Source organism: Pan paniscus, chromosome 11 (genome assembly GCF_029289425.2).
Source record: "Pan paniscus chromosome 11, NHGRI_mPanPan1-v2.0_pri, whole genome shotgun sequence".
Lineage (NCBI taxonomy): Eukaryota > Metazoa > Chordata > Mammalia > Primates > Hominidae > Pan > Pan paniscus.
The window spans coordinates 105,124,495-105,150,178 of NC_073260.2; the positions used below are offsets into that span (position 1 = coordinate 105,124,495).

Sequence of the window (25,684 nt, forward strand, 5' to 3'; positions counted from 1 at the left end):
TTAGAGGACGTCTCAAGAACCATGATGGTGGGCACCTGAACAGAACTGAAGTGAGCAGGGCCAAAGAGCTTTCCCAGACCTAAGAAACCACACTGGTACACAACTAAATAGAATGCTTTAGCAAACCCCAGAACTTGAGGCATAGGGCAAGTGAGGACTGGCAGCTTCAAGGACCAATGCCTGCCTCTGCCACCATCTGGGGAGGAGAGCGGGTAAGCATGACACTTTTTAGAAACGGGAGAAAGATGGGTGGGAGAGAAATGCAAGTCAAAGGAGGAGAAAAAGATCCTTGGTCAGGGGCAGAATGGGAGCAGAGCTGTTACCTTTGGTTAAAATCCAGGTCTGAAATACCTAAGTGGGGCTGTATCATTATGGAGAAAGGGGTACCTTTTTCTAGTTGGTTCACTTTGTTTTTGTTTTGCTTTGTTTTGAGATGGAGTCTCACTCTGTCACTAGTCCAGGCTGGAGTGCAACGGCGCGATCTCAGCTTACTGTAATGTCCGCCTCCTGGCTTCAAGCAATTCTCCTGCCTCAGCCTCCAGAGTAGCTGGGATTACAGGCGCCTGCCACTCCTGGCTAATTTTTGTATTTTTAGTAGAGACAGAGTTTCATCACGTTGGCCAGGCTGGTCTTCAACTCCTGACCTCAAGTGATCCGCCTGCCTCAGTCTTTAACAGTGCCAGGATTACAGGTGTGAGCTCCCATGCTTAGCCTTTAGTTGGTTCACTTTGTTGTGGATCTTTCTCTCTTTCCCACATAGGAGTGCTATCTGCGACTAGTGACCTTGGGTAAGAATAAGGACAAGTTGTCTGAGACGTCCCAGGTGGTATACAGTCACCAGTCTGAGAAATGTGGCCAATTTTTCTTAGATCAAGGAAAAGAAAAAAAGAAAAAGAAAAGAAATGTGGTCAATTTTCATTTACCAAGAAGCAGGCATGGAGGAATCAGGACAAGGATCTAAGTACTATACTGTATATGCAGTAGGTTTTGTTTTGTTTTGTTTTTGAGATGGAGTTTCGCTCTTGTTGCCCAGGCTGGAGTACAATGGTGCGATCTCGGCTCACTGCAACCTCCGCCTCCTGGGTTCAAGCAATTCTCCTGCCTCAGCCTTCCAAGTAGCTGGGATTACAGGCATGAGCCACCATGCCCAGTTAATTTTTTCCTATTTTTATAGTAGAGATGGGGTTTCACCATGTTGGTCAGGCTGGTCTGGAACTGCTGACCTCAGGTGATCCACCCTCCTCGGCCTCCCAAAGTGCTGGGATTACAGGCATGGGCCACCGCACCTGGCCAGCAGTAGGCTTTAATTCATTCTTATGATCAAAGCCCTTAACTTTCTTTTTTTTTTTTAATTACACTTTAAGTTCTGGGATATATGTGCAGAACGAGCAGGTTTGTTACATAGCTATACACGTGCCATGGTGGTTTACTGCACCCATCAACCCATCATCTACATTAGGTATTTCTCCTAATGCTATCCCTCCCCTAGCCCTCTACCCCTCAAAAGGCCCAGGTGTGTGATGTTTCCCTCCCTGTGTCCATGTGTTCTCGTTCCACTCCCACTTATGAGTGAGAACATACAGTGTTTGGTTTTCTGTTCCTGTGTTAGTTTGCTGAGAATAATGGTTTCCAGCTTCATCCATGTCCCTGCAAAGGACATGAACTCATCCTTTTTTATGGCTGCATAGTATTCCATGGTGTGTATGTGCCACATTTTCTTTATCCAGTCTATCACTGATGGGCATTTGGGTTGGTTCCAAGTCTTTGCTATTGTGAACAGTGCTGCAATAAACATACTTGTGCATGTGTCTTTATAGTAGAATGATTTATAATCCTTTGGGTATATACCTAGTAATGGCATTGCTGGGTCAAATGGTATTTCTAGTTCCAGATCGTTGAGGAATCGCCACACTGTCTTCCACAATGGTTGAACTAATTTACACTCCCACCAACAGTGTAAAAGTGTTCCTATTTCTCCACATCCTCTCTAGCATCTGTTGTTTCCTGACTTTTTAATGATCGCCATTCTAAGTGGCATGAGATGGTATCTCATTGTGGTTTTCATTTGCATTTCTCTAATGACCAGTGATGATGAGCTTTTTTTCATATGTTTGTAGGCCACATAAATGTCTTCTTTTGAGAAGTGTCTGTTCATATCCTTTACCCACTTTTTGATGGGGTTGTTTTTTTTCTTGTAAATTTGTTTAAGTTCCTTGTAGATTCTGGATATTAGCCCTTTGTCAGATGGGTAGATAGCAAAAATTTTCTCCTATTCTGTAGGTTAACTGTTCAACTTGATGATAGTTTCTTTTGCTGTGCAGAAGCTCTTTAGTTTAATTAGATCTCATTTGTCAATTTTGGCTTTTGTTCCCATTGCTCTTGGTGTTTTAGTCATGAAGTCTTTGCCCATGAGTATGTCCTGAATGGTATGGCCTAGGTTTTCTTCTAGGGTTTTCATGGTTTTAGGTCTTATGTTTAAGTCTTTAATTCATCTTGAGTTAATTTTTGTATAAGGTGTAAGGAAGTTTCAGTTTTCTGATTATGGCTAGCTAGTTTTCCTAACACCATTTATTAATAGGGAATCCTTTCCCCATTGCTTGTTTTTGTCAGGTTTGTCAAAGATCAGATGGTTGTAGATGTGTGACATTATTTCTGAGGCCTCTGTTCTGTTCCATTGGTCTATATATCTATTTTGGTACAAGTACCATGCTGTTTTGGTTACTATAGCCTTGTAGTATGAAGTCAGGTAGCGTGATGCCTCCAGCTTTGTTCTTTTGGCTTAGGAATGCCTTGGCAATGTGGGCTTTTTGTTTCCATATGAAATTTAAAGTAGTTGTTTCCAATTCTGTGAAAAAAAGTTAATGGTAGCTTGATGGGGATAGCACTGAATCTATAAATTACCTTGGGCAGTATGGCCATTTTCATGATTTTGATTCTTCCTTTCCATGAGCATGGAATATTCTTCCATTTGTTTGTGTCCTCTATTATTTCCTTGAGCAGTGGTTTGTAGTTCTCCTTGAAGAGGTCCTTCATATCCTTTGTAAGTTGTATTCCTAGGTATTTTATTCTCTTTGTAGCAATTGTGAATGGGAGTTCACTTGTGATTTGCCTCTCTGTCTATTATTGGTGTATAGGAATGCTTGTGATTTTTGCACAATGATTTTGTATCCTGAGACTTTGCTGGAGTTGCTTATCAGCTTAAGGAGTTTTTGGGCTGAGACGATGGGATTTTCTAAACATACAATCATGTCATCTGCAAACAGAGATAATTTGACTTAACTTTCAGTGGAATCATTTAAGAATCAAAGACCCTTAAGAGGGTCTTTTTAAAAAGGATTATTTTAAGAAGGATCTTAGAAACCATCCCTTAGGCGGGGCACGGGTGGCTCACGCCTGTAATCCCAGCATTTTGGGAGGCTGAGGCAGGTGGATCACCTGAAGTCAGGAGTTTGAGACCAGCCTGGCCAACATGGCAAAACCCTGTCTCTACTAAAAGTACAAAAAAAAAAAATTAGCTGGGCATGGTGGCGGGCGCCTGTAATCCCACCTACTCGGGAGGCTAAGGCAGGAGAATCACTTGGACCCGGGAGGCGGAGGTTGCAGTAAGCCGAGATCACACCATTGCACTCCAGCCTGGGCGACAAGAGTCTCAAAAAAATAAAATATAATAAAATAAAAAATAAAAATAAATAAAAACCATCCCTTGTTTTACAAAGGGATATAGCTGAGGGCCCTGAAAGGCTCCAGGGCTGGCTCAAGTCAGAGAGCCAATCTGCACAGAGCCCGGCTCCTTCCACTGCTCCCAGCTGATTTTCAACCCCAACTCATTCAACCACATTCTGACCTCCTTGGCTTAACTCCTCCACTAGCATCTAAAAATTGTGAATCACATCACCCACTGTGCATCACACACTGTGCACATATGACCAGTTTCTTGGCTTTGATGTAAACGTGGCTTTCCTCTTGTTAAACTAGCAATAAAAGGAAGAAAAGGAGATGAATGGGGAGAAGGAGCAGATGAAGGCGGATCAAGGGAGTGAAGAAAGAGGAGAAGAAAAATGGAATTGTTATACCATAGGTAACTTAAAACCTGATCTTTCTCCCTTCATATACATGAATGTGTTCTTGTAAAAAAAAAAAAAAGGAATAAAGTTTCCTTTCTAGCCTCTTCCCCAGAGATAACCACTGTCCTCATTTTCTTCACATTTACATGAATAGGTACGTATATGTCACATATTGTTAACATTCCCATCGTGCAGCTTCCTTTTCTCCTTCAACAATACGCCCTGCAAACCTTTTCATCCTAGATAATATAGATTTAGCTCACTTGCTGTAAGTGAGGCAGATGGGAGCAGTTTAGCCATTTTCCAGTGGAAGGAGCACCAATTTACAGTCCCACTTATAATGTTGAGAAATATAATGCATTGCGATTTTTACCCCAGAAGATCTTTAGTGCCTCAAGTCCTCTCAATCTACCTTGCTTCTGCTAAGTGCAACTGTCTACTCCCAAGCTGTCCCGCAATGGCTTTCTTGGGTTATATTTCCACCAGCAATGGACACACTAATCACTTTTAAATGTATTTATATATTATTTGCAAAGGCATGAAGTCATTTATCACACCTACAGCAAAATTATGATATGTCAAACTTTTTTTAATTTTTAATTTTTATTTATTTATTTATTTATTTATTTATTTATTTTTTGAGATGGAGTCTCACTCTGTCACCCAGGCTGGAGTACAGTGGCGAAATCTTGGCTAACTGCAACCTCCGCCTCCCAGGTTCAAGCGATTCTCCTGATTCAGCCTCTCCTCAAGTAGCTGGGACTACAGGTGAGTGCCATCATGCCCATCTAATTTTTTGTATTTTCAGTAGAGACGAGGTTTCACCATGTTGGCCAGGCTGGTCTTGAACTCCTGACCTCAAGTGATCAGCCCACCTCAGCCTCCCAAAGTGCTGGGATTACAGGCATAAGCCACCACACCTGGCCCAAACAGTTTCTTTAAATGTGCATATTAGAAGCACCATTTAGAAGCACTATTTTGCCATATGCTTCAAATAATACTGAAATTACATTATTCTTCTGCCTAGCCCATCTACCAAGGCTGGCTGGTCCCCACTGTACCTTTTATAGACATCAACATATGGAAAGGAAAAGAACAAATTAGTGGGAGACTTTCCCCAAGAGAAAAAGATGAAGGAACACCAAAAGAAATACAAAAAAGCAAATCAGTCATGGTTTAAAAATGGACTCATGGCTCCATCTCTACTGAGATGTATCCCTCAAAATTGTATTGGTCGCTGAAATTGTAGAATAGTTCACTCAAGGGCTACATTTTTTTTTTTTTGAGGCGGAGTCTCGCTCTGTCACCCAGGTTGGAGTGCAGTGGCGCGATCTTGGCTCACTGCATGCTCTGCCTCTCAAGGGGTACATTTTAAAGCCTATTGTTAGATTATAGCATGCTCCCAGCTCACTGCAGCCTTGATCTCAGCCTCCTGAGTAACTGGGACCACAGGCATGTGCCATCATGTCCAGCTAATTTTCACATTTTTTGTAGAGACAGGGTAGGGTTTTGCCATGTGGCTCAGGCTGGTCTCAAGTGATCTGCCAGCCTCAGCCTGGGCTCAAGTGATCTGCCAGCCTCAGCCTCCTAAAGTACTAGGATTAGAGGCATGAGCCACTGAGCCTAGACCACAATTTTTAAAATGTATTATTTCCTTAGAAGGTTCTACTATGAATTTCCACATAACATTTGCTACAAAATAATCTCATGAACATACTGCAGTCTCATCCTGATGCATCTGAATGTGCACTTTCCAGACAGAGGGTAAATAAAGACAAAACAACAGGCTGTACATATTCTGGACAGCAGGTTCATAAACAGCTGAGGACTTTTACCCTGGCTGAGTGGATTGCCTGTCCATCTTAATTGTGTGCTGATTCCTAACTACCCATTCCATTGTTTTACTTCTGCCCCTGGGATGACCAACTGTCGTGGTTTGCTTGGGACTGAGGGGGCTTCCCAAGGCATGGGACGTTCAGTTTTAAAACCAGAAAAGTCTCAGGCAAAAACCCAGGACAAGTTTGGTCACTCTATTCGAAGCCTTCTTGCAAAAACCACCACCCTATCCTCACAGTACATCAATCCCATGCACAGTACTTAAAACACCCTCAGCGGCTTGTACACACCTCTATCATAGCCCTCACCACCCATATGACTATTTACAGAGCTGGTCTCTGGAATAAGCACACAGTTGCTGCCCAGTAAATGCTCAGATTGATGGATCGACCGATAGATTCAGCCTGAAGAGAGCGGGACTTAGGACTTGGCATATAACGAGAGCTCTGTTTATCTTGATGACTGGGGACAGAGCAGGAAGTGACAGATCATGAGCTGATTTATGCATGTATTTTGCTTCAAGATTCTTTTCAGCCATCAGTTGACTTTCTTCTGTCCTCAAGTCCCTGCTGAGCAACAGAGTCCCCAAAGGTCAAGCTCAGGTAAAAGGCAGACCCAGCTTTTCTCCAAAGTGGCTAGGTCTATGTGACTGGGGCCTTAAATATTTTCTTTCTTTTTTTTTTTTTTTCCTTCAGATGGAATCTTGCTCTGTCACCCAGGCTGGAGTGCAGTGGCCTGATCTTGGCTCACTGCAACCTTCACCTCCCAGGTTCAAGCAATTCTCCTGCCTCAGCCTCCCTAGTAGCTGGGACTACAGGCACACACCACCACACTTGGCTAGTTTTTTATATTTTTGGTAAAGATGGGGTTTCGCCGTGTTGGCCAGGCTGGTCTCAAACTCCTGACCTCAAGTGATCCTCCCACCTCAGCCTCCCAAAGTGCTGGGATTACAGGCGTGAGCCACCGCGCCCAGCCAGGGGGTCTTAAATCTTAAAACATAAAAAGGAACTCAATTCAATAAAATTTGTATATAGAAGAAACAGTATAAAATGTGCACAAGTAAAAGGCTGTGAAAGGAAATTACATGTTCATGGAAGAGATATTAGGCTTGGCTGAAGCACAGGATGATACAATTTGAGGCAAGAGAGATTTGCAGAGGCCAAAGCAAAATGTTTTGTATGCCCAAACATTGTCAGTGGAAGTCAAATCAGTGCACTCTCTTTAGTGTGCCATTTCACAGTAATTATCAGCATTTAAAGTGAATATCCTCCTTGACACAGCAATCCCCATCTAAGATTAGTGCTTGCGAAAGTACATCCAGATGCATGAATGAGGATATTCACTGAATCACTGTTCAAAAACCAAAATGAAAACAATAAAACAGAGAGAAACTATATGAAATGTCCATCAATAAGGATTGCTTAGATAAATAAATTATGATCAATCCATTAAAGGGAGTACTGTATAAACATTATAAACAGGAAGAGAGCACTATATGAGCTGATATGGAAATATCTCCAAGACATATTAAGTGAAAAACACAAGGTACATAAGAGTTTACACAGTACCATCTTGGAAAAAAACTTCAAGTATTCGTGATTACGCCATACATGCTGGTTTTTTTTTTTTTTTTTTTTTTTTGAGACAGAATCTTGCTCTGTTGCCCAGGCTAGAGTGTGCAGTGGCGCGATCTCAGCTTACTGCAACCTCCACCTCCCAGGTTCAAGCTATTCTTCTGCCTCAGCCTCCTGAGTAGCAGGGACTACAGTCACGCGCCACCACAGCCAGCTAATTTTTTTGCATTTTTAGTAGAGATGCGGTTTCACCATGTTGGCCAGGTTGGTCTCAAACTCCTGACCTCAAATGATCTGCCTGCCTCAGCCTCCCAAAGTGCTGAGATTACAGGCATGAGCCACTGCCCCCAGCCTTATATATGCGTATTTTATATGCACACACAGATACATGTGCTTTTTATATGCCTAGAAAATATCTAGAAAGATACAGAAGGGTATTTTTCACTCTACAACTTACATACTCTAAATTTTTTACCATGATCATATTACTTTTACAATAAACAGTAATTTTACAAACTACTTTAAATAAACTTTTTTCCTATCAAAAAGTATGAGTTTTATCCTAGAGATAAAATGATCCCAAGACAGGAGTTTTAAGTTATGGAATGACTAAATAATAAATATCTATTCTATGCCAAATAGATAAATCTAAGTTAGTTACAGTGGCACTTATAGCTTCAAGATAACTCTCTTGGTAGAGTCAAATGGACCAAGTTCTGACTTAAGCTGTGCTATGCTCTTGACCACAGCAAGTTACATAAACTCTCTAGGCCCCAATTCCCATCTTTATCAAATGGATATAATAAATAGCACCCATTGTCTAGAGTGAGTATACAGTACCCAGCAGAGCTTCAACACATAGCAAATAAGTAATGGTAGACAGTAGTATCTGAAGGTGTCGTAGTGATGTGCTACCCCTAAGACCCATTAAGAAGGTTCTAGATCCCTCTCCCGGTCTTCTCCTGATTTAACATTGTCAATTCCTCCAACTTTTTCTCAAAACTGGTAATCATTATGAGTTTCCTATAAACTGGGTAATTAGACCTGTTGCCTTATTATGAGGATTTAAGACGATATTTATCACCACATAACAGTCCACTGTCTTTCTCAACACAGGAGTAAGATAAGCATGGGAATGTCCTGTGATAAGCATCAAAATATAAGTAGTACGTAAGAACACAGGGGAAGAAGGCCGGGCATGGTGACTCACGCCTGTAATCCCAGCACTTTGGGAGGATCGCTTGAACCTGGAGGTGGAGGTCGCAGTGAGCCAAGATCGCACCACAGCACTCAAGCCTGGAACAGAGCAAGACCGTCTCAAAAAAAAGATTTAAAAAATAGCAACAGAGGGGAAGAAACGTTTTTTGCTAAATTCTTTGGACCTACACTCAACAAAGTTCGGCAATGACCTTATTCTCTGACACCTTACGCTCTCTGCTTTGCCAGAGCAAATTTTGTGGTTTATGAGTATTCCAAGGAATAAAGTTTGTCAGATGGGCCAGCTGGGCTCATCAGCCAGACAATGCAGCTGAAGATCAACAGTTTGTTTCTGAAAAAGACTTTAGCACTCACTACATAGAGTAACGGCTCCAATGGGACTAGATTAAAAGTAAAGACAAACTCTCCCTTTCATCCAGCCCTATGACACTTTTCAAGACAGACTCAGAGAAGCCATACACTAGCTTTTTTGGCCAAAATAACCAAGGTTGACCCTCTCTGTAGACCCCAGGCTGCACAGAGAATAACCTTGCTAAGTGTGTGAGAACCTGTCATCAAGCTGTCTTTTCTTCTTGAACTCTGGTGAAATCCTTACTCTTTCACTATATTCTTTATTTACAAAAGGACAGCTTGTGTTACCACTGGTGTTTCTCCTTATTGAAAGTACCCAGAACTACTCCAGCCCATCCTCTGTGTGCAACTATTTACCCCTGACAGCATGCTCTGGGAGGTTATGCAATACATAAGTCATGGCCACTTCCACTGTCTTTCACAGTATCTGTGGTCAGCAGAGGGCCAGGTTTTCTTTGAGACCCTGTTGCCCAGGCTGGAGTGGAGTGGCGTGATCTCAGTTCATTGCAGCCTTCAACTCCCGGGCTCAGGTGATCCTCCCACCTCAGCTTCCCAAGGAGCTGGGATGACAGGTGTGTGCCACATGTCCAGCTAATTTTTGTATTTTTTTGTAGAGATGAGGTTTCCCCATGTTGCCCAGGTTGGTCTCGAACTCCTGGATTCAAGCGATCCACCTGCCTTGGCCTCCCAAAGTGCTAGGAATACAGGCGTGAGCCACAACGCCCAGCCTTATGTTTTCTTAGGGAACCAACCTAATCATAAAAAAAGGAGCAGGAGTGTTTGTGTGGAAGCCAGCCATGGATTTCAGCACTGAGGGAAGGAAGGGCCCAGACTTCTGGATTGTGGCCCCAGCCATGCCAGAAATGTGAGCATGACAGCTCCCTCCTCAAGAGCCCAGTTTTCTCATCAGATGAATAAAAGGACAGGGACTAGATCATCTGAGATTCCTGCAGGCAGTAAGCACCTGACTCCTGCTGAAGACATTCTCTCTAGCAAATCCAAAAGGAAAAGTCCTAAACAAAAACCTCAAATTCAGAATGACCCAAACCAGGAGTTCCTGTTTTCCTTGTTTGGGCGGTGAAAAGATAAGCCACAGAAATGACCACGCAAAGTCTCACATTCTGTACCAGGATTCTGAGCCATGGACATACACAAAGTAAGAGGCATTTCCTCTCCCAGCTGCAACCCTTCCCTACCACAAGAACTAAAATCACCCAGGATTCTGCAATGGGGAAGTTTCTGCTCACCCTTATCTAGGGACCTAGGCAAATCCAAAACCCGCACATTATCACTCCCAAACTTTCCTTTCATCCCTCAGACTTCAGAACTGGAGAAAGCACAGTCCTGGGGGAGTTGAATTAGCGGCTTGCACAAGACAGGACACTAAAGGCAAGAAAAAAAAACGAGTAGTAATTAACTTGATTCTGACCAAAAATAACTCGACCATTACAGGCATGTTCTTGGGGGTGGGGCAAGTCTGCCTGGTGGGAGTGACCCCAGCCGCGGGGACCTGCGGGGGGCGTGCTCTTCCCAGCACTCCGAGAGCAGGTATTCAGGGCAAAAACGCACAATGCGACCCAAGTGCGTCACGCCACAGAGATCCCAGGGGAGGAAGAGACTTGTCCCGGCAGGTTCACCGCCCCCAGCTGACCCAAACAAGGAGAACAGGCTGACACAGACCCCTGGTTCCTGGACGCGTGGGGGCCAAACAAGACAATAGGACCATCACAAAACAAATGACAGCAGGAGGAAGATGAGCCCAGCTGTCGGGAATGGGGACAGGAGAGGAGGACAGATGGAGAACTGAAAGGAGCGCGCCGAGGAGGGGGTGTGGACTGACTCAGCCCCTGGAGAGAATGCCCCCAGATACGCGCAGAGACCCACGTCCAGCTTCCAGACGCTGCGGCGCGGGAACAGCCCCCTCCCGCTGGCCCGCCTGCCTTCCCCGCTCCCGCGCCCCGCACCGTGTTGTAGAACTCGGCGATAGCAGGCACGATGGTGTAGTTGTCCTCGCACCAGTCCACCTCCGAGCTACCAGCCTGCAGCTGGTCCCACCAGTGCGGGGCGCCCATGGCCACTCCGGCGCATTGGAGCAGCTGCTCGCGCAGCTGAGAAGAGCCCAGAGCTGCTGCGGAGGCAAAACGCGGCAACAGCCAGCGGCGAAAGCGGCTTTATGAAGTACCGGGTAACCGCCGGATGTGCGCCTCCCAACTGGCCTCCCGCGCTCCGCCCCGCCTCGCCTCGCCTGCGGGAGGTTACTCGTTCGCGGACCCTCCCGGCCCCGCCCCCTGGAAGCCACGCCCACCGTGGGGCGGGACCCGCGTGGAGGAGGGGTCCAGGGTGGGGCGCCTGGAGGCAGAGACCGGGCTCTAGACCCTCCAGACTACCCAGCACCCGGCAGGTGGCCAGGGCCTCGATGGTGCTACCCACGCCTGCCCACGCCCATCTCCTGACTCAGACTCGCAGCCTCCCCCTGATTGAAGGAGCGCCAGAACTCTCCCTGGAAAAAAATTTAAAATAAAAAGAAACCCGGGAGGACCTGGACCTCTCTGGACCCAGAGTTTGCAGCGATTTTGCTGCGTCCGGCGTTGGACGCCAGTGCTTACACCAGAGAAGTGCCCTCAGTCCCTCCGAGGCCGGACGCCACTCGCTGCGGTCACTGTGGCAGGAAGACCTTCCCGGCTGCTGGAGCAGGTTGGGCCGCCCAGTCCCCGGGGGAGCACTTCTATTTAGAGTTCGTTCCTGCCCTCCCTCCCCTTGGCTCCAGCCTTAAGGCTTAATCTAGCCTTCGATATGGGGACTTAGGCAAAGGGTCAAACGTCAGCCATCCCAAACTGCAGAGGATGTAGTGTGGCAGTTATGACATCTCCAAGATATCGAGGTTCAAGAGGTGATAGATAACATACACATGCCAGGTGCTGTCTGAAGAGTTTCCATGTATCACTCATTTAGTGTGCCCAGCGGAGACCCTGTGAGGGGCTTCTATTAGCAAGTGACAGAGCTGGAAATTCAATTCAGGCAAGATGTCCTCAGATCCAGTCATAACTACCTTCTTTTGCTTCTGTAACTGTTCTGCGGTTTGTAAATGAAAGCCAATCTGGTTCCCAGGATCCCTAGAGGAAAGCCACCCTCTGTGTGTATGTGGTGGCTCCCGTTCTCCTTCCTTGAAAGGTTGTAGGATTCTAGGTCAGGACAGCGGCAGAAGAGGCCCTGGGCAGCAGCCCATTGGTGACTGTCATTAGGACGTCTTGCTCGGACCCGCAGGGTATCCTAAAGGCCAGCAACTCCCCAGGGTCTGCCCTCTCTCTGGGCCTGACTGCCCAGCAGGACCCTGGGTGGTGCTTCAGTGTCCTCTGCACCAAGTGTTTGTCTGCCCACCGGTACCCACAGAGCCATGTGCAAGTCCCCAGAGATCTCCATCACTAACAAAAACTGCAAGCCCCGCCGCCTCTCCTAGTCTCTAGAAAATCCAGGTTTGTCCCCCAGGGGCCAAACCACACTCCTCCTTTCATCTTTGTCCCAACCTCTATCCCTTCCTCCTGCTTTACAGGCAATTCCACTGCCCTCCAGAACCCAAGTAGAAGATACACTCTTACCTTCCCCTAGGGTCGATTTACCCAGACCTACAGGATACCCAGAGTGAGCTGGCCACCTAAGAAGGGCGGCTGAGGGCCGGGCGCGGGGGCTCATGCCTGTAATCCCAGCACTTTGGGAGGCCGAGGCAGGCGGATCACGAGGTCAGGAGATGGAGACCATCCTGGCTAACGTGGTGAAACCCCGTCTCTACTTAAAAAAAGAATACAAAAAATTACCCGGGCGTCGTGGCGGGCGCCTGTAGTCCCAGCTACTCAGGAGGCTGAGGCAGGAGAATGGCGTGAACCCGGGAAGCGGAGCTTGCAGTGAGCCGAGATCGCGCCACTGCACTCCAGCCTGGGTGACAGAGCGAGATTCCGTCTCAAAAACGAAGGGCGGTTGGGGTGGATGTTTCCCACAGCCACAGAAGAAAGATACATCAGTTAATTTCTGTGTCTCAAAATGCTACACCAACTGTTCAGCAATAGAATTTTCCCTGTAGTCAATATTTTACTTCTTCCAACAACAGTTTACTTGGAAATATATCCATATTCATCAAAATATAATGGTATTTTTAAAAAACCATTATTTTATAGGCCAGAGATTCTCAAAGTGTGGTTCCTCCCTTTCTTTTCATTTTCATTCTGTTACCAGTGTACATTGGAACTTCCCAGAGGATACATGATGTGTGATGTCATTATCTCTCCGACAGCTAATGGAATATGTGCTTGTGATTCTTTGGTATTAAAAGTCTGTTTAAATTTCTAATGTGGTAACTATTGATGTTACCATATAAACCACAAGTTCTCTGGTGTTCTCAATATTTTTTAAGAGTGTAAAGGGGTCCTCAGACTAAAAAGATTGAAAGTTGCTGTTAAAAAGATATTCCTGGCCGGATGCAGTGGCTCATGCCTGTAATCCCAGCACTTTGGGAGGCCAAAGCAGGCAGCTCTTCTGAGGTCTGGAGTTTGGGACCAGCCTGGTGAACTTGGCAAAACCCCGTCTCTATTAAAATACAAAAATTAGCAGGGCATGATGGTGGGCACCTCCAGCTACGCGGGAGGCTGAGGCAGAAGAATCGCTTGAACCCAGGGGGCAGAGGTTGCAGTGAGCCAAGATCGCGCCGCTGCACTCCAGCTTGGGCAACAGAGCGACACTCCATCTCAAAAAAAAAAAAAAAGAAATATTTCCAATTAAACTATTTGTAATACTTTTTTATCATTTAGAATTTTTAGTGAACAAGCACAGACTTAGACTTACATTGTTATCATACATCTCTTGTGCATACATAAGAAGGAAGGTATAAACAAAAATAAATTCATTAAAGAATTCCTGTAATTTCTTTACATTCAGAATCTCTGTTCTTCTTCTGAGTCATTTTTCAGCTTATAGTCATTGATGTCTGTGTCATTCATATAGAAATGTCCTCTGTGTCCTTAATTACTATGTGCTAATAATGCAGCATTTCTTAAAACTATTCCACTACTGTTTTCTTGCAAACTACTGACACCTGTTTTACAAATTTTGATGCTGGGACTCTCCTGATCTTACCTGAAGGTGTCACTGGAAGGTTTCCAGACAACAGGCAGCTTGTTTCTTTTCCAGATGGTCCTCATATAATCTGTTGAGAGAAACATGGAGATTACAGTTGCCAAGTCATCCCACCAGGAATAACCACCAAGTCTGTACATATGCAGGCAGTGACACCACATCACAACCATGACCTAGCCAACCATAATCATAAAATGCCATTCTTGGTAAAATGCATCAGGATTTCAGAGATTTAACAACGCAAAACAATGTGAGTTTTAGCACCAGTGAAATATTAAATTTGCTGAATGTAATTCATCCTTCTTTCCAAGTCTTGCTAAGGGAATGATGGGAGTTTTTCATCCTCCACAGTAACTCTTATTGTCAGTGACAATTGTAGTTCAAAATCAGTCAGCCACATTGGTTCCTTCTAATTACAACTGCACAGAAACTGTACTTGAGTCACACTGTCTCTAAAATTTTGTTTTCATAGCTCTCCCCATTGTTAACATTGTTAACTTTTTTTTTTTTTTGAGACAGGGTAACCCTCTGTTACCCAGGTTGGTGTGCAATGGTGCAATTTCAGCTCACTGCAACCTTGACCCCCCCACCCCAGACTCAAGCGATCCTCCCACCTCAGCCTCATGAGTAGCTAGGACCACAAGGGTGCACCACAATGCCCAGCTAAATTTTGTATGTTTTGTAGAGACAAGGTTTCATCATGTTGCCCAGGCTGGTCTCAAACTCCCAGGTTCAAGTGATCCCTTGAGCCTCCCAAAGTGCTAGGATTATAGGAGTGAGCCATTGCATCCAGCCAACATTTTTAAAATAAATACAACATTGGTAATCTAACAAGAGGGCCTATCAGGAGGTTATAAATTTTAAAATTGATTTATATTAATTGCATGATGTCTTAGAAACTACTGCTAGTGGTTGAATACAAAATTCTGATGTCTACTCTAAACTAAGTTTGTTGAGGGAAGGATGCAGTGACAGCAAGGAACAGAACTACTGAGTTCCAACTATTTGGCTTACGATGCTTTTGGCCTACATGACTCAGTGATACAGATCCACAAGGGAGCAGGTTTGAAGGAACAGCCCTTGCAAGGAATTCAGAATGACAGCACCTTCTATTTTTACATAGTGTATAACAATGTTTATTTGGTATAAGTAAATATCTGATAGTAAATATCCAGTTCAACTGGTTCCACAAGTGGAAATTATCAAGTCACAAAGTCTTCCCTTGGGTAAAAAATGCAGGCACCTGTGTAAATGAAGCAAGAAGTGCTTGATCAAGGATGAAGTTTTCTGTATCTTCCTGTTTGACTAGAGTTTTTCACTGTGGTCCTGCTTGTGGCCCATTGTTAAGCCAGTGGTTAAGGCCAGCCCAGCAGCAGCAGCATCCCCTGGGAATCTTTTACAAATGTGAGTTCCAGTCCCCACCCTAGAACTATTGGATCAGAAACTCTGGATAGAGCCCAGCAACCTTTGGCTTCATAAGCCCTCAGGTGATTCTGACTCATGCTCAGGCTCATGATGAGGAAACCAGGGGCTCTGAGTCTGCCCTGGACCCCTTCAACTCAGAGGAAAACAGAAGAAGCCAGCAATACTGTGCTTGTTTTGCTAAAATCTGAGGTCGTTTTCAGGCTCAGACTTGTAGATGAGAGTTGTAGGAAGTAGGTCCTCACTAGGGAAACACTGCTGCAGCCACTGCAGAAGGTGCTTGTGTTAGCTGGGACAGGCACCGCTCCTTTACTGACAGGCCATCAGTGGTAAATTCTGCTGTTGTCAGCAGGCCTCTATTTAGAAATGCCTCTCTTGTGTGTGTGTGTGTGTGTGTGTGTGTGTGTGTGTTTGTTTTTGTTTTCCTTTTTATGGAGACGGTGTCTTGCTATGTTGCCCAGACTAGTCTCAAGTGATCCCAAAGTGCTGGGATTACAGGTGTGAGCAGCCACACCCAGCCAAGATCACAAAGCTAGCAGAGGATGGTTTCCATCCATCAACCTCTGGGTTATGGGCCCATAGGTATGCTTCCACTGCACCACTCCGCTGTTCCCTCTCTCCTTTTTCTAATCTACACTGGAAAACCACAATGTTAACCTCTATCCTATCAGGGGAACCCACTCCCAATATTTCAACATAGGTTCTTTCTATTTTCCCTAAGTGTCGGCTGGTCTGAGAAATAAAGAGAAAGACTACAAAGAGAGGAATTTTACAGCTGGGCCACCGGGGGTGACATCACATATCAGTAGGTCCGTGATGCCCACCTGAGCCGCAAAACCAGCAACTTTTATTAAGGATTTCAAAAGGGGAGGGGGTGTACGAACAGGGAGTAGGTCACAAAGACCACATGTTTCAAAGCACAAAAAGGAGAACAAAGATCACATGCTTCTGAGGCCAATAAAGATCACAAGGCAAAGCGCAAAATCAAAAACTCCTGATAAAGGTCTCTGTTCAGCTGTGCACGTATTGTCTTGATAAACATCTTAAACAACAGAAAACAGGGCTCCAGAGCAGAGAACCAGTCTGACCTCAAATTTACCAGGGAGCAGTTTTTTCCCCACCCTAATAAGCCTGAGGGTACTGCAGGAGATCAGGGCGTATTTCAGTCCTTAACCACATAAGACAGATACTCCCAGAGCGGCCGTTTATAGACCTCCCCAAAGGAATGCAATTCTTTTCCTAGGGTCTTAATATTCCTTGATAGAAAAAGAATTTACTGCTATCTCTCCTACTTGCATGTCTGTTTATAGGCTCTCTGGAAGAAGAAAAATATGGCTTTTTGCCCAACCCCACAGGCAGTCAGACCTTATGGTTGTCTTCCCTTGTTCCCTAAAATCACTGTTATTCTGTTCATTTTCAAGGTGCACTGATTTCATATTGTTCAAACACACATTTTATAATCAAATTGTACAGTTAACGCAATCATCACAGGGTCCTGAGATGACGTACATCCTCAGCTTACGAAGATAACAGGATCAAGAGATTAAAGTAAGACAGGCATAAAAAATTATAAGAGTATTATTAGGGAAGTGATAAATGTCCATAAAATCTTCACAATTTATGTTTCCTCTGCCGTGGCTCCAGCCAGTCCCTCTATTCGGGGTCACTCACTTCCCACAACACTCTCCTTTTTCTAATCTGTGCTAGAAAACCACAATGTTGGGTTTAGAATGAAACATGATAATTGCTAAAATGGAGGTGCATATGTGGAAGCAGAAGGGCAGGGGCCCAAGTCTGCACTGAGAGTCATGGGACCTTTTGCAGAGGAGGTAGCCTCGGAACTGAAGTTAAAAGATGAACAGGATTTTACCAGGCAGAGCACTGGGGGGAGGGAGGGAATCCTACAGAAGGAACAGCCCATGCAAAAGGATAGAGGTCTGAGAAAGCATACACATTCAGGAAACTTCAGCACAACCTGACCTAGAAAACCAATAGATGATATAAAGAGTAAGTCTTTTTGTTTTGTTTTGTTTTGTTTTGTTTTTGAGATGGATTCTCACTGTCACCTAGGCTGGAGGGTTCAAGCGATCCTCCCCCTTAGCCTCCCAAGTAGGTAGCTGGGATTACAGGTACATACCACCACACCCAGCTAATTTTTGTACTTTTAGTAGAGATGAGGTTTCACCATGTTGGCTAGGCTGGTCTGCAACTCCCGATCTCAAATGATCTGCCCACCTCAGCCTCCCAAAGTTCTGAGATTACATGTGTGAGCCACCATGCCCAGCCAAGAGTAAGTCTTTAAGAAAGAAAATCCTGATGGCAGAAAAATAAATTAGATTTCCAAAACTACTGGTAAGGCCTTTCAGTAAACCAGGTGAAGGATGATATGGGCATGACTAAGGCAATCATTCATTCCTTTACATGCTGCTCTATGCCAGATACTTTTCTAGCTGCCAAGGGTTAAATAATGAGCAAAACAGACACTGTCTCTGCCCTCACAGAGCTTTCAGTCTAGGGGCTGTCAGAAATTAAATAAGTGCATAAATAATTGCAGTTGTCTCACGTGTGTCATGAAGGAGAAGTATAAATTCCACAACAGCCAATAGCAGTAGATGTGGCCTAGTCTGAGGGCATCAGAGAAGGCTTCCTTGAGGAAGCTGAGAGAAGTGAAGTTTAAGGCAGGGGTAAAGAGAATTGAAATAAGGGATGCAATTGAAATACAAAATGGCAATTGTGATAGATTATACTATTGATTCCAGATATTTGAACATACTTTCTCAGTCAATGAATATGAGACTTGGCTTTGTCATTTGCTATGATCATTGTATTAGTCCATTTTCACGCTGCTGATAAAGACATATCTGAGACTGGGCAATTTACAAAAGAAAAAGGTTTATTGGACCCACAGTTCCACATGGCTGGTGAGACCTCACAATCATGGCAGAAGGCAAGGAGCAGCAAGTCACATCTTACATGGATGGCAGCAGGCAAAAAGGGAGCTTGCGCAGGAAAACTCCAACTTATAGTAACCATCAGATCTCGTGAGACTTACTATCACAAGAGCAGCATGGAAAAGACCTGCCCCAATGATTCAATTACCTCCCACCAGGTCCCTCCCACAACACATGGGAATTCAAGATGAGATTTGGGTGGGGAGACATCCAAACCAGATCAGCCATGGAACTGATTTACACCATGACTGAACTTTGAAAGCTATTCCTAGTTTTACCATTCCTTTTTATTCCCTCTGCTGTATCCCAAATTGGGGCTGCTCTTCAGCCTAGATCCTGTACTGAAAAAGACCAGACCTTCAGTCAACCTACAGCCAACATATAACTTTAACAAAAAATAAAACTTTGCATTGTTGGCTGGGCGTGGTGGCTCATGCCTGTAATCCCAGCACTTTGGGAGGCTGAGGCGGGTGGATCACAAGGTCAAGAGATTGAGCCCATCCTGGCTAACACAGTGAAACCCCATCTCTACTAAAAATACAAAAAATTAGCCGGGCGTGGTGGTGGGTGCCTTTAGTCCCAGCTACTCGGGAGGCTGAGGCAGGAGAATTGTGTGAACCCAGGAGGCAGAGCTTGCAGTGAGCCGAGATCCCACCACTGCCCTCCAGCCTGGGCGACAGAGTGAGACTCCGTCTCAAAAAAAAAAAAACAAAAAAAAAAACAACTTTGCGTTGCAAACCACTGAGATTTGGAGGGATTTTCTCTTACCCCAGCATAACGTAATGAGGGCTGACAAATACAGGGGGATTAATAAAACTAAACTACTGATTAGAGATCAGACATGAAAGAGCGGAAAAAATAGAAGACAGCTTCAAATAGTCTAGGCTGAGTGATCAGAAAATAATTTACTAATCCAAAAGGGAAAATAGAAGGGAAAGCAGTGATTTATGTTTTGACTTGTTGAGTTAAAGGCGCAGGCTAGTGAGAATTAGTATTAGCAGCAAGAATATCTGGGAAGAGATATTCTCTTGGCAACTGAAAAGGCAAGTTAGGAGACCATGGACAGGTCAGGATTAGAGAGGAGATTTGTAAATCAGGAGGTTAGACGAGATACCTGAAAGCCATAGTAGACAAAGAGAATGGAGGTCTGGGGGTAGTATGTGGAATGTATCTCCTTGGACACACTTACATTTACAGAAGCCTGAGTTATGAGGAGACACAGGTCCTGGCTGACAAGGAGCAGGAGCAGTCAGAGAGACCTAGAGAAGACCAGGTGGGAAGGGCTGAGAAATAAGGGGTGCAATGCCACCCATATAGGCTTGCCAAAAACAAACCCACAAACCAACCAACCTAAACCAGATCAACACACTAGGTCTCAGTGCCATTTTACAGGGACAGAATCAGGTGGAGATCTTTTTTTTTTTTTTTTGAGACAGAGTCTTGTTTTGTCACCCAGGCTGGAGTGCAATGGCACAATCTTGGCTCACTGCAACCTCTGCCCCCCAGGTTCAAGGGATTCTCCTGCCTCAGCCTCCTGAGTAGCTGGGATTACAGGCATGCATCACACCCAGCTAATTTTTGTATTTTTAGTAGAGATGGGGTTTCCCCATGTGGGCCAGGCTGGTCTCAAACTCCTGACCTCAGGTGAACCCGCCTCGGCCTCCCAAAGTGCTGGGATTACAGGCATGAGCCACCATGCCCAGCCATAGATCTTGTTGAATGTTAAAAATGCAGATTCTGATTCAATAGGTCTTGAGTGGGGTCCAAGATTATGCATTTCTAACAAACTCTCAGGTGATGCAGATGCTGCTGGTCCATGGACCATATTTTAATAGCAAGACTATAGAGAACAGAAGAAATGACAACATGCAGATGCAGTTGATAAAAATCCAGATTATGAGAAACTGTGACAGCCCAATTTCTTAAACAAAACAAAACAAAAGATGGAGAGGAAACCTATAGATTAAAAGAGACTTGAGAGACAAAACAACCAATTGCAATGTGTAGATGTAGGTCCTAAATCAGTTTGTAAAAAAATACTTCTTAGGACAGTTGTGGAAATGTGATATCTGATATTAGAGAATTATTGATTGGGGGTGAAGTGATCACAGTATAATTTTATGTTTTTAAAAGTGACATTTCAAAGGACTACAGACTGTAGGATGTTCTATTTTTATGACATTCTGAAAAATATAAAACTATAGGAATAGAAAACAGTTGTGTAGTTGCATGGGGGTTGGGGGGGAATTCACTCAAAGGGATATAGGGGAATTTGGGGAGGTGACAGAACTGTTCTATATCCTGATTGTGATGGTTTTATGGCTGAATGAGTTTATAAAACCTCAAAATTAACCTAAAAAGGGCAACTTACAGCATGTAAATCATACCTCAATAATAAACTTGAGCAAAGCCAAAAAGAAACAAAAAAGGAGAGAAACAAAAGGAAAGTTGTTGTTTAGAGATACACACTGAAATATTTACCCATAAAGTATATGATCTAGGATTTGCTTTGAAATAAAGGAGGAGAGTGTCACTATGGGGGTATAGACAGAGCAACATTGGCCTCAAATGGATAATTGTGAAAAGTGGGTGGTAAACACATTAAACTAGTCTCTCTACTCTGTACCTGTTTTAAAATTTTCATAATAAAAGAGTTTTATTTTGGCCGGGCATGGTAGCTCACACCTGTAATCCCAGCACTTTGGGAGGCCGAGGCGGGCAGATCACCTGAGGTTGGGAGTTTGAGACCAGCCTGACCAACAGGGAGAAACCCCGTCTATTAAAAATACAAAAATTAGCTGGGTGTGGTGGCACAAGTCTGTAATCTCAGCTACTCAGGAGGCTGAGGCAGGAGAATCGCTTGAACCTGGGAGGCAGAGGTTGTGGTGAGCCGAGATCACACCATTGTACTCTAGCCTGGGCAACAAGAGCAAAACTGCATCTCAAAAAAACAAGAGTTTTTTTTTTTTTTTTTTAAACCAAAGAAGCAAAGGGCTTCACGTGATTGTCCCCACAAGCACCAACATAGCCGAGAGCTGCGAGAACACAAGTTGGTGAGTGAGGGCGAGGGCTTGGCCTTTACCTATGGGTACCCTTAAGAAAGCAGTTCTGGCCGGGCATGGCGGCTTACACCTGTAATCTAAATACTTTGGGAGGCTGAGGTGGGTGGATCACTTGACGTCAGGAGTTCAAGACCAGCCTGGCCAACATGATGAAAGCCCCTCTCTACTAAAAATACAAAAATTAGCCAGGCTTGGTGGCACGTGCCTGTAGTTCCAGCTACTGGGGAGGCTGAGGCAGGAGAATTGCTTGAACCTGGGAGGCAGAGGTTGCAGCGAGCTGAGATCGCACCACTGCACTCCAGCCTGGGTGAGAGAGCAAGACTCTGCCTCAAAAAAATAAAGCAGTTCTGGCCCAGCCTGTGGTTGTTACCTTTCCTCTTCATTCCAGAGGGCACAGGACTGGCAATGGGAGGTTACCCCTGTGAGGGAGCAAATAGCAAACAACCTCTCCAAGAGGGCACCCACCCTCTCTCTTCATGAGAAGGTCCTTGTTCCCAGGGAAACTTTGGTAAATAAGCTGATTATCAGCTGTGTGGGTGGGGTGCAGGTGATACTGTGGCCACAGACTCTTTGGAACCAGGAAGCTAGAAAGGTCAGAGACTGGTCAGTGTTATGCTCTACAATCTAAGGGGCCTCTTGGGGCCGGGCTCTGAAGGAGTGGGCAGTGGCACATCAGAGACTACCTGTCACACCTGCTGGAAGGGCTGCATCACAATGGCCTGTAGACTTCATCCTTCCCTCACTCTGCCTGTGTTCAGCCTTTCAGAAACCAAAAAACACTCTGGGAAAATGGAGGTGGCATTGAAGAAGGAAATGAAGAGGGAGAAGGCCAGGTTGGGGCAAAGTGTGATATGGGGCAGATGACATTTACATGGCAGAAAAAAAAAGGTACATAGATTGGGCCGGAGCTTGAAGACAGGTTATGGGATGCTCCTTTGGTATAAGAGATTCTTGAGCAAATGTAAGCCTAAAGAAAAGGAGCTTGAGTAGAAATATTCAAAATGTAAAAAGAAAACAGCTTAACTTATTGCAGTATAATCTAGTGTTAAAAAAAAACAAAAAATATAAAAGGGTAATTAATTAAACTAAATCCCGAAGAAGATGAGAAGAGATAGAATTGAAAGTTCAAGATCTTTCATTTTGCCTGAAGAGAAGGGATGGCATGGAGTAGCCAAGTATTGTTCTGTCTCTCCTGGCATCTCTTCCTTTTCCAAGACCTTCTGCTTCTTCTTATTCAATGAGGACAGCCCACCTCCCACCTTCCCCCAACCCCCAACTCCATTCAGATGGCTACCATAAGAACAACCATGGTATACACTGTGACCTGACTCTGTGGCTAACGTTCATTGGTCCAGGAGTGAGTCGTGATCTAAGCTGGCTAATCAGAATGCATTTGTGGGAATTTCAAATCAGAATTGAGCTCTTCCAGTTCCACATGGTTGACTGACGAAATGGAGATATAAACCTGGGCACTATTGGTGGCCTATGCCACCAGATGGCTGGGCAAGCAGAACTAGTTAACAGTAGAGAGAATAATGATGCTGTCCCAAAGAAGGCTGTATAGAAAGAGCTAGTAAGGAGTCCCTGGCTCCAGCTATATGCCCAGGATCCAACCACATACAAAGTTTCCCAAGATACCCTGGAAACTTTATAGTAAAGTCACATTTTTGTTTAAGCTAGTTGGAGTTGGGTTTATGTGACTTAAAATCAGATGTCCTAACAGAACCCTGTGCTAAGAAAGAGGGGAATGTAGAGAGTGATAGATATGAATACCTTGACACGTTTTGAGGATGAGAGAAGATAAAGCAGTTCATATTTCTGAAAGAAGTGGGAGAAAACATTGTCTACTGAAAAGGAGGGGGTTAAGTATGTCACGGCCTTAAAGGCAGTGGAAAAGATTAGGACCAGTGAGCTCACCCTTCATTCTCTAATCATAACACATAAAGGTAAGGATCTGAAATGTAGTATATTCAGTAGGGGCAGTCATTGCCAGGAAAGTTGCAGGCCAGCCATCAAGAAGCCATGAAAAAGATCTTTAATCTTTCTCATCGGGCGCAGTGGCTCACACCTGTAATCCCAGCACTTTGGGAGGCCGAGGCGGGCAGATCACGAGGTCAGGAGATCGAGACCATCCTGGCTAACATGGTAAAACTCCGCCTCTACTAAAAATACAAAAAATTAGCCGGGCGCAGTGGCGGGCGCCTGTCGTCCCAGCTACTTGGGAGGCTGAGGCAGGAGAATGGTGTGAACCCAGGAGGCGGAGCTTGCAGTAAGCCGAGATTGTGCCACTGCACTCCAGCCTGGGCGACAGAGCAAGACTCCATCTCAAAAAAAAAAAAAAAAATGCAGCTTGGGGAACAAATGATACAGTAGTTAGGAGACACTTGACCCTCCTCTGAAGTGTGAAAATTCAAAGAAATTTCATCTTAGAAATATTTGATGGTTCTCAAAATGAACACAACACAAGTACTTAGATCTCTCATCACATCAAAAAAGTTATTAATGTATTTTAGGGCAAGCATTTCAAGTGAGTCTTTCACAGGATTAGTGACATTTTTAGAAAATAATATGTGTAGCCGGGTGCGGTGGCTCACACCTGTATTCCCAGCACTTTGGGAGGCCGAGGCGGGCAGATTACCTGAGGTCAAGAGTTCGAGACCAGCTTTGTCAACATGATGAAACCCTGTCTCTACTAAAAATACAAAAATTAGCCGGGCATGGTGGTGTGCACCTGTAATCCCGGCTACTAACGAGGCTGAAGCAGGAGAATCGCTTGAACCCGGAAGGCAGGGGGTTGCAGTGAGCTGAGATTGCGCCATTGCACTCCAGCCTGGATGAGAAGAGCAAGACTATCAGAAAGAAAGAAAGAAGAAAGAAAGAGAGAGAGAGAGAGGAAGGAAGGAAGGAAGGAAGGAGGGAAGGGGGAGGGAGGAAGGAAGGAAGGAGAAGGAGGGAGGGAGTCTAAATAATATGTTATCTCCTTCCATACTTCAACTAAGTACAAACGAATCATGAATTTTTAGTGTCCACCTTTCCAGCCAGTCAATGAGGAACAGGAAGAGGATGGGGCCCTAGTGTCTCTGAGCCACACAGCTCCCCCTGCCATCTTGGTGGTGCTCCTGGGTTCTGTGTGGTTTCCTACCAGAAGATGAACTCAACCAGATTAAATCCCACTCTCAACTTCCACCTGTGGACCTGCTGAAACCCCAGGGTCAATTGTTGCCAGAATTGTTATCTGCGCTTGTCAGGCCCAGAAGGGTCTTCTTCCAGCCTCTAGGTAGATACGGTCTTAGTTCTCCTAAGGGAATCAGTCCATTTGCATGATCTGGGTGTCTATAATGTTGTCATTTTGAAAATTCTATATTAAGGGAATCAAATGGAATGTAACCTTGCAAATTGGCTTTTTTTTTCACTAAGCATAATTCTGTGGATATTTATTCACTGCATATATCAATAGCTCCTGCTGTTTATCACTGAGCAGAATTCCATGGTGTGGATATACCAATTTGTTTAACCATCATCACCCATTAAACGACATCTGGGTTTTTTTTCTTTTTCTCACATTTTGCTATTACAAATAGTAGCTGATATCAACATTCATTATAGGTTTTGGTGTAAATACAACTCATCATTTCCCTAAGGTAAATGTCCAGGTGTGAAATTGCTGGGTTTCATGGTAATTCCATGTTTATTGTTTTAGGATACTGACAAACTGTTTTCCAGAGTGAATATCCCATTTTACATTCCCACCAGCAACGTATGATTTCCTAGTTTATCCACATCCCCACATTTGGTGTTGTCACTGTTTTTTATCTCAGCCATTCTGATAGTTGCGTAATAATATCTCATTGTGGTTTTAATATACGTTTCCCCAATAGGTAATGATGTTGAATATCTTTGCACGTGCTTAGTAGCCTTCTGCATAACTCCTTCAGTGAAATTCTCTGCATATCTTTTGCTCATGTTCTAATTGGATTGCTTGTTTTATTTTGGCTTCATTTATTCCTTCTGTAGCACTCTTTCTTTATTTAGATATGAGTTTCTGACCTATGTAATTTTCCTTCTCTCTGAAGAACTTCTTT

General features: G+C 44.4%; 2 protein-coding genes across 4 annotated transcripts in view; one reads left to right on the forward strand and one right to left on the reverse strand.

The window, feature by feature from the left end:
• Positions 1-14,955, reverse strand: part of ACER2 (alkaline ceramidase 2) — a 46,473-nt gene extending 31,518 nt beyond the window's left edge. For 2 of the 3 annotated variants that reach the window (XM_008976177.5, XM_003822601.5), the window contains exon 1: positions 11,008-11,140. In XM_008976177.5, coding sequence (XP_008974425.1) covers positions 11,008-11,115 — 108 coding nt within the window. In that variant the 5' untranslated portion in view covers positions 11,116-11,140. Of the gene's footprint in view, positions 1-11,007; positions 11,141-14,167 lie in introns of those variants that run through there. The other variant, XM_014346109.4, reaches the window with a different exon arrangement.
• Positions 10,639-25,684, forward strand: part of RPS6 (ribosomal protein S6) — a 35,522-nt gene continuing 20,476 nt past the window's right edge. The window contains exon 1 of the mRNA XM_003822604.5: positions 10,639-11,737. The gene's annotated coding sequence lies outside the window, so the exon portion shown is untranslated. The remainder of the gene's footprint in view (positions 11,738-25,684) is intronic.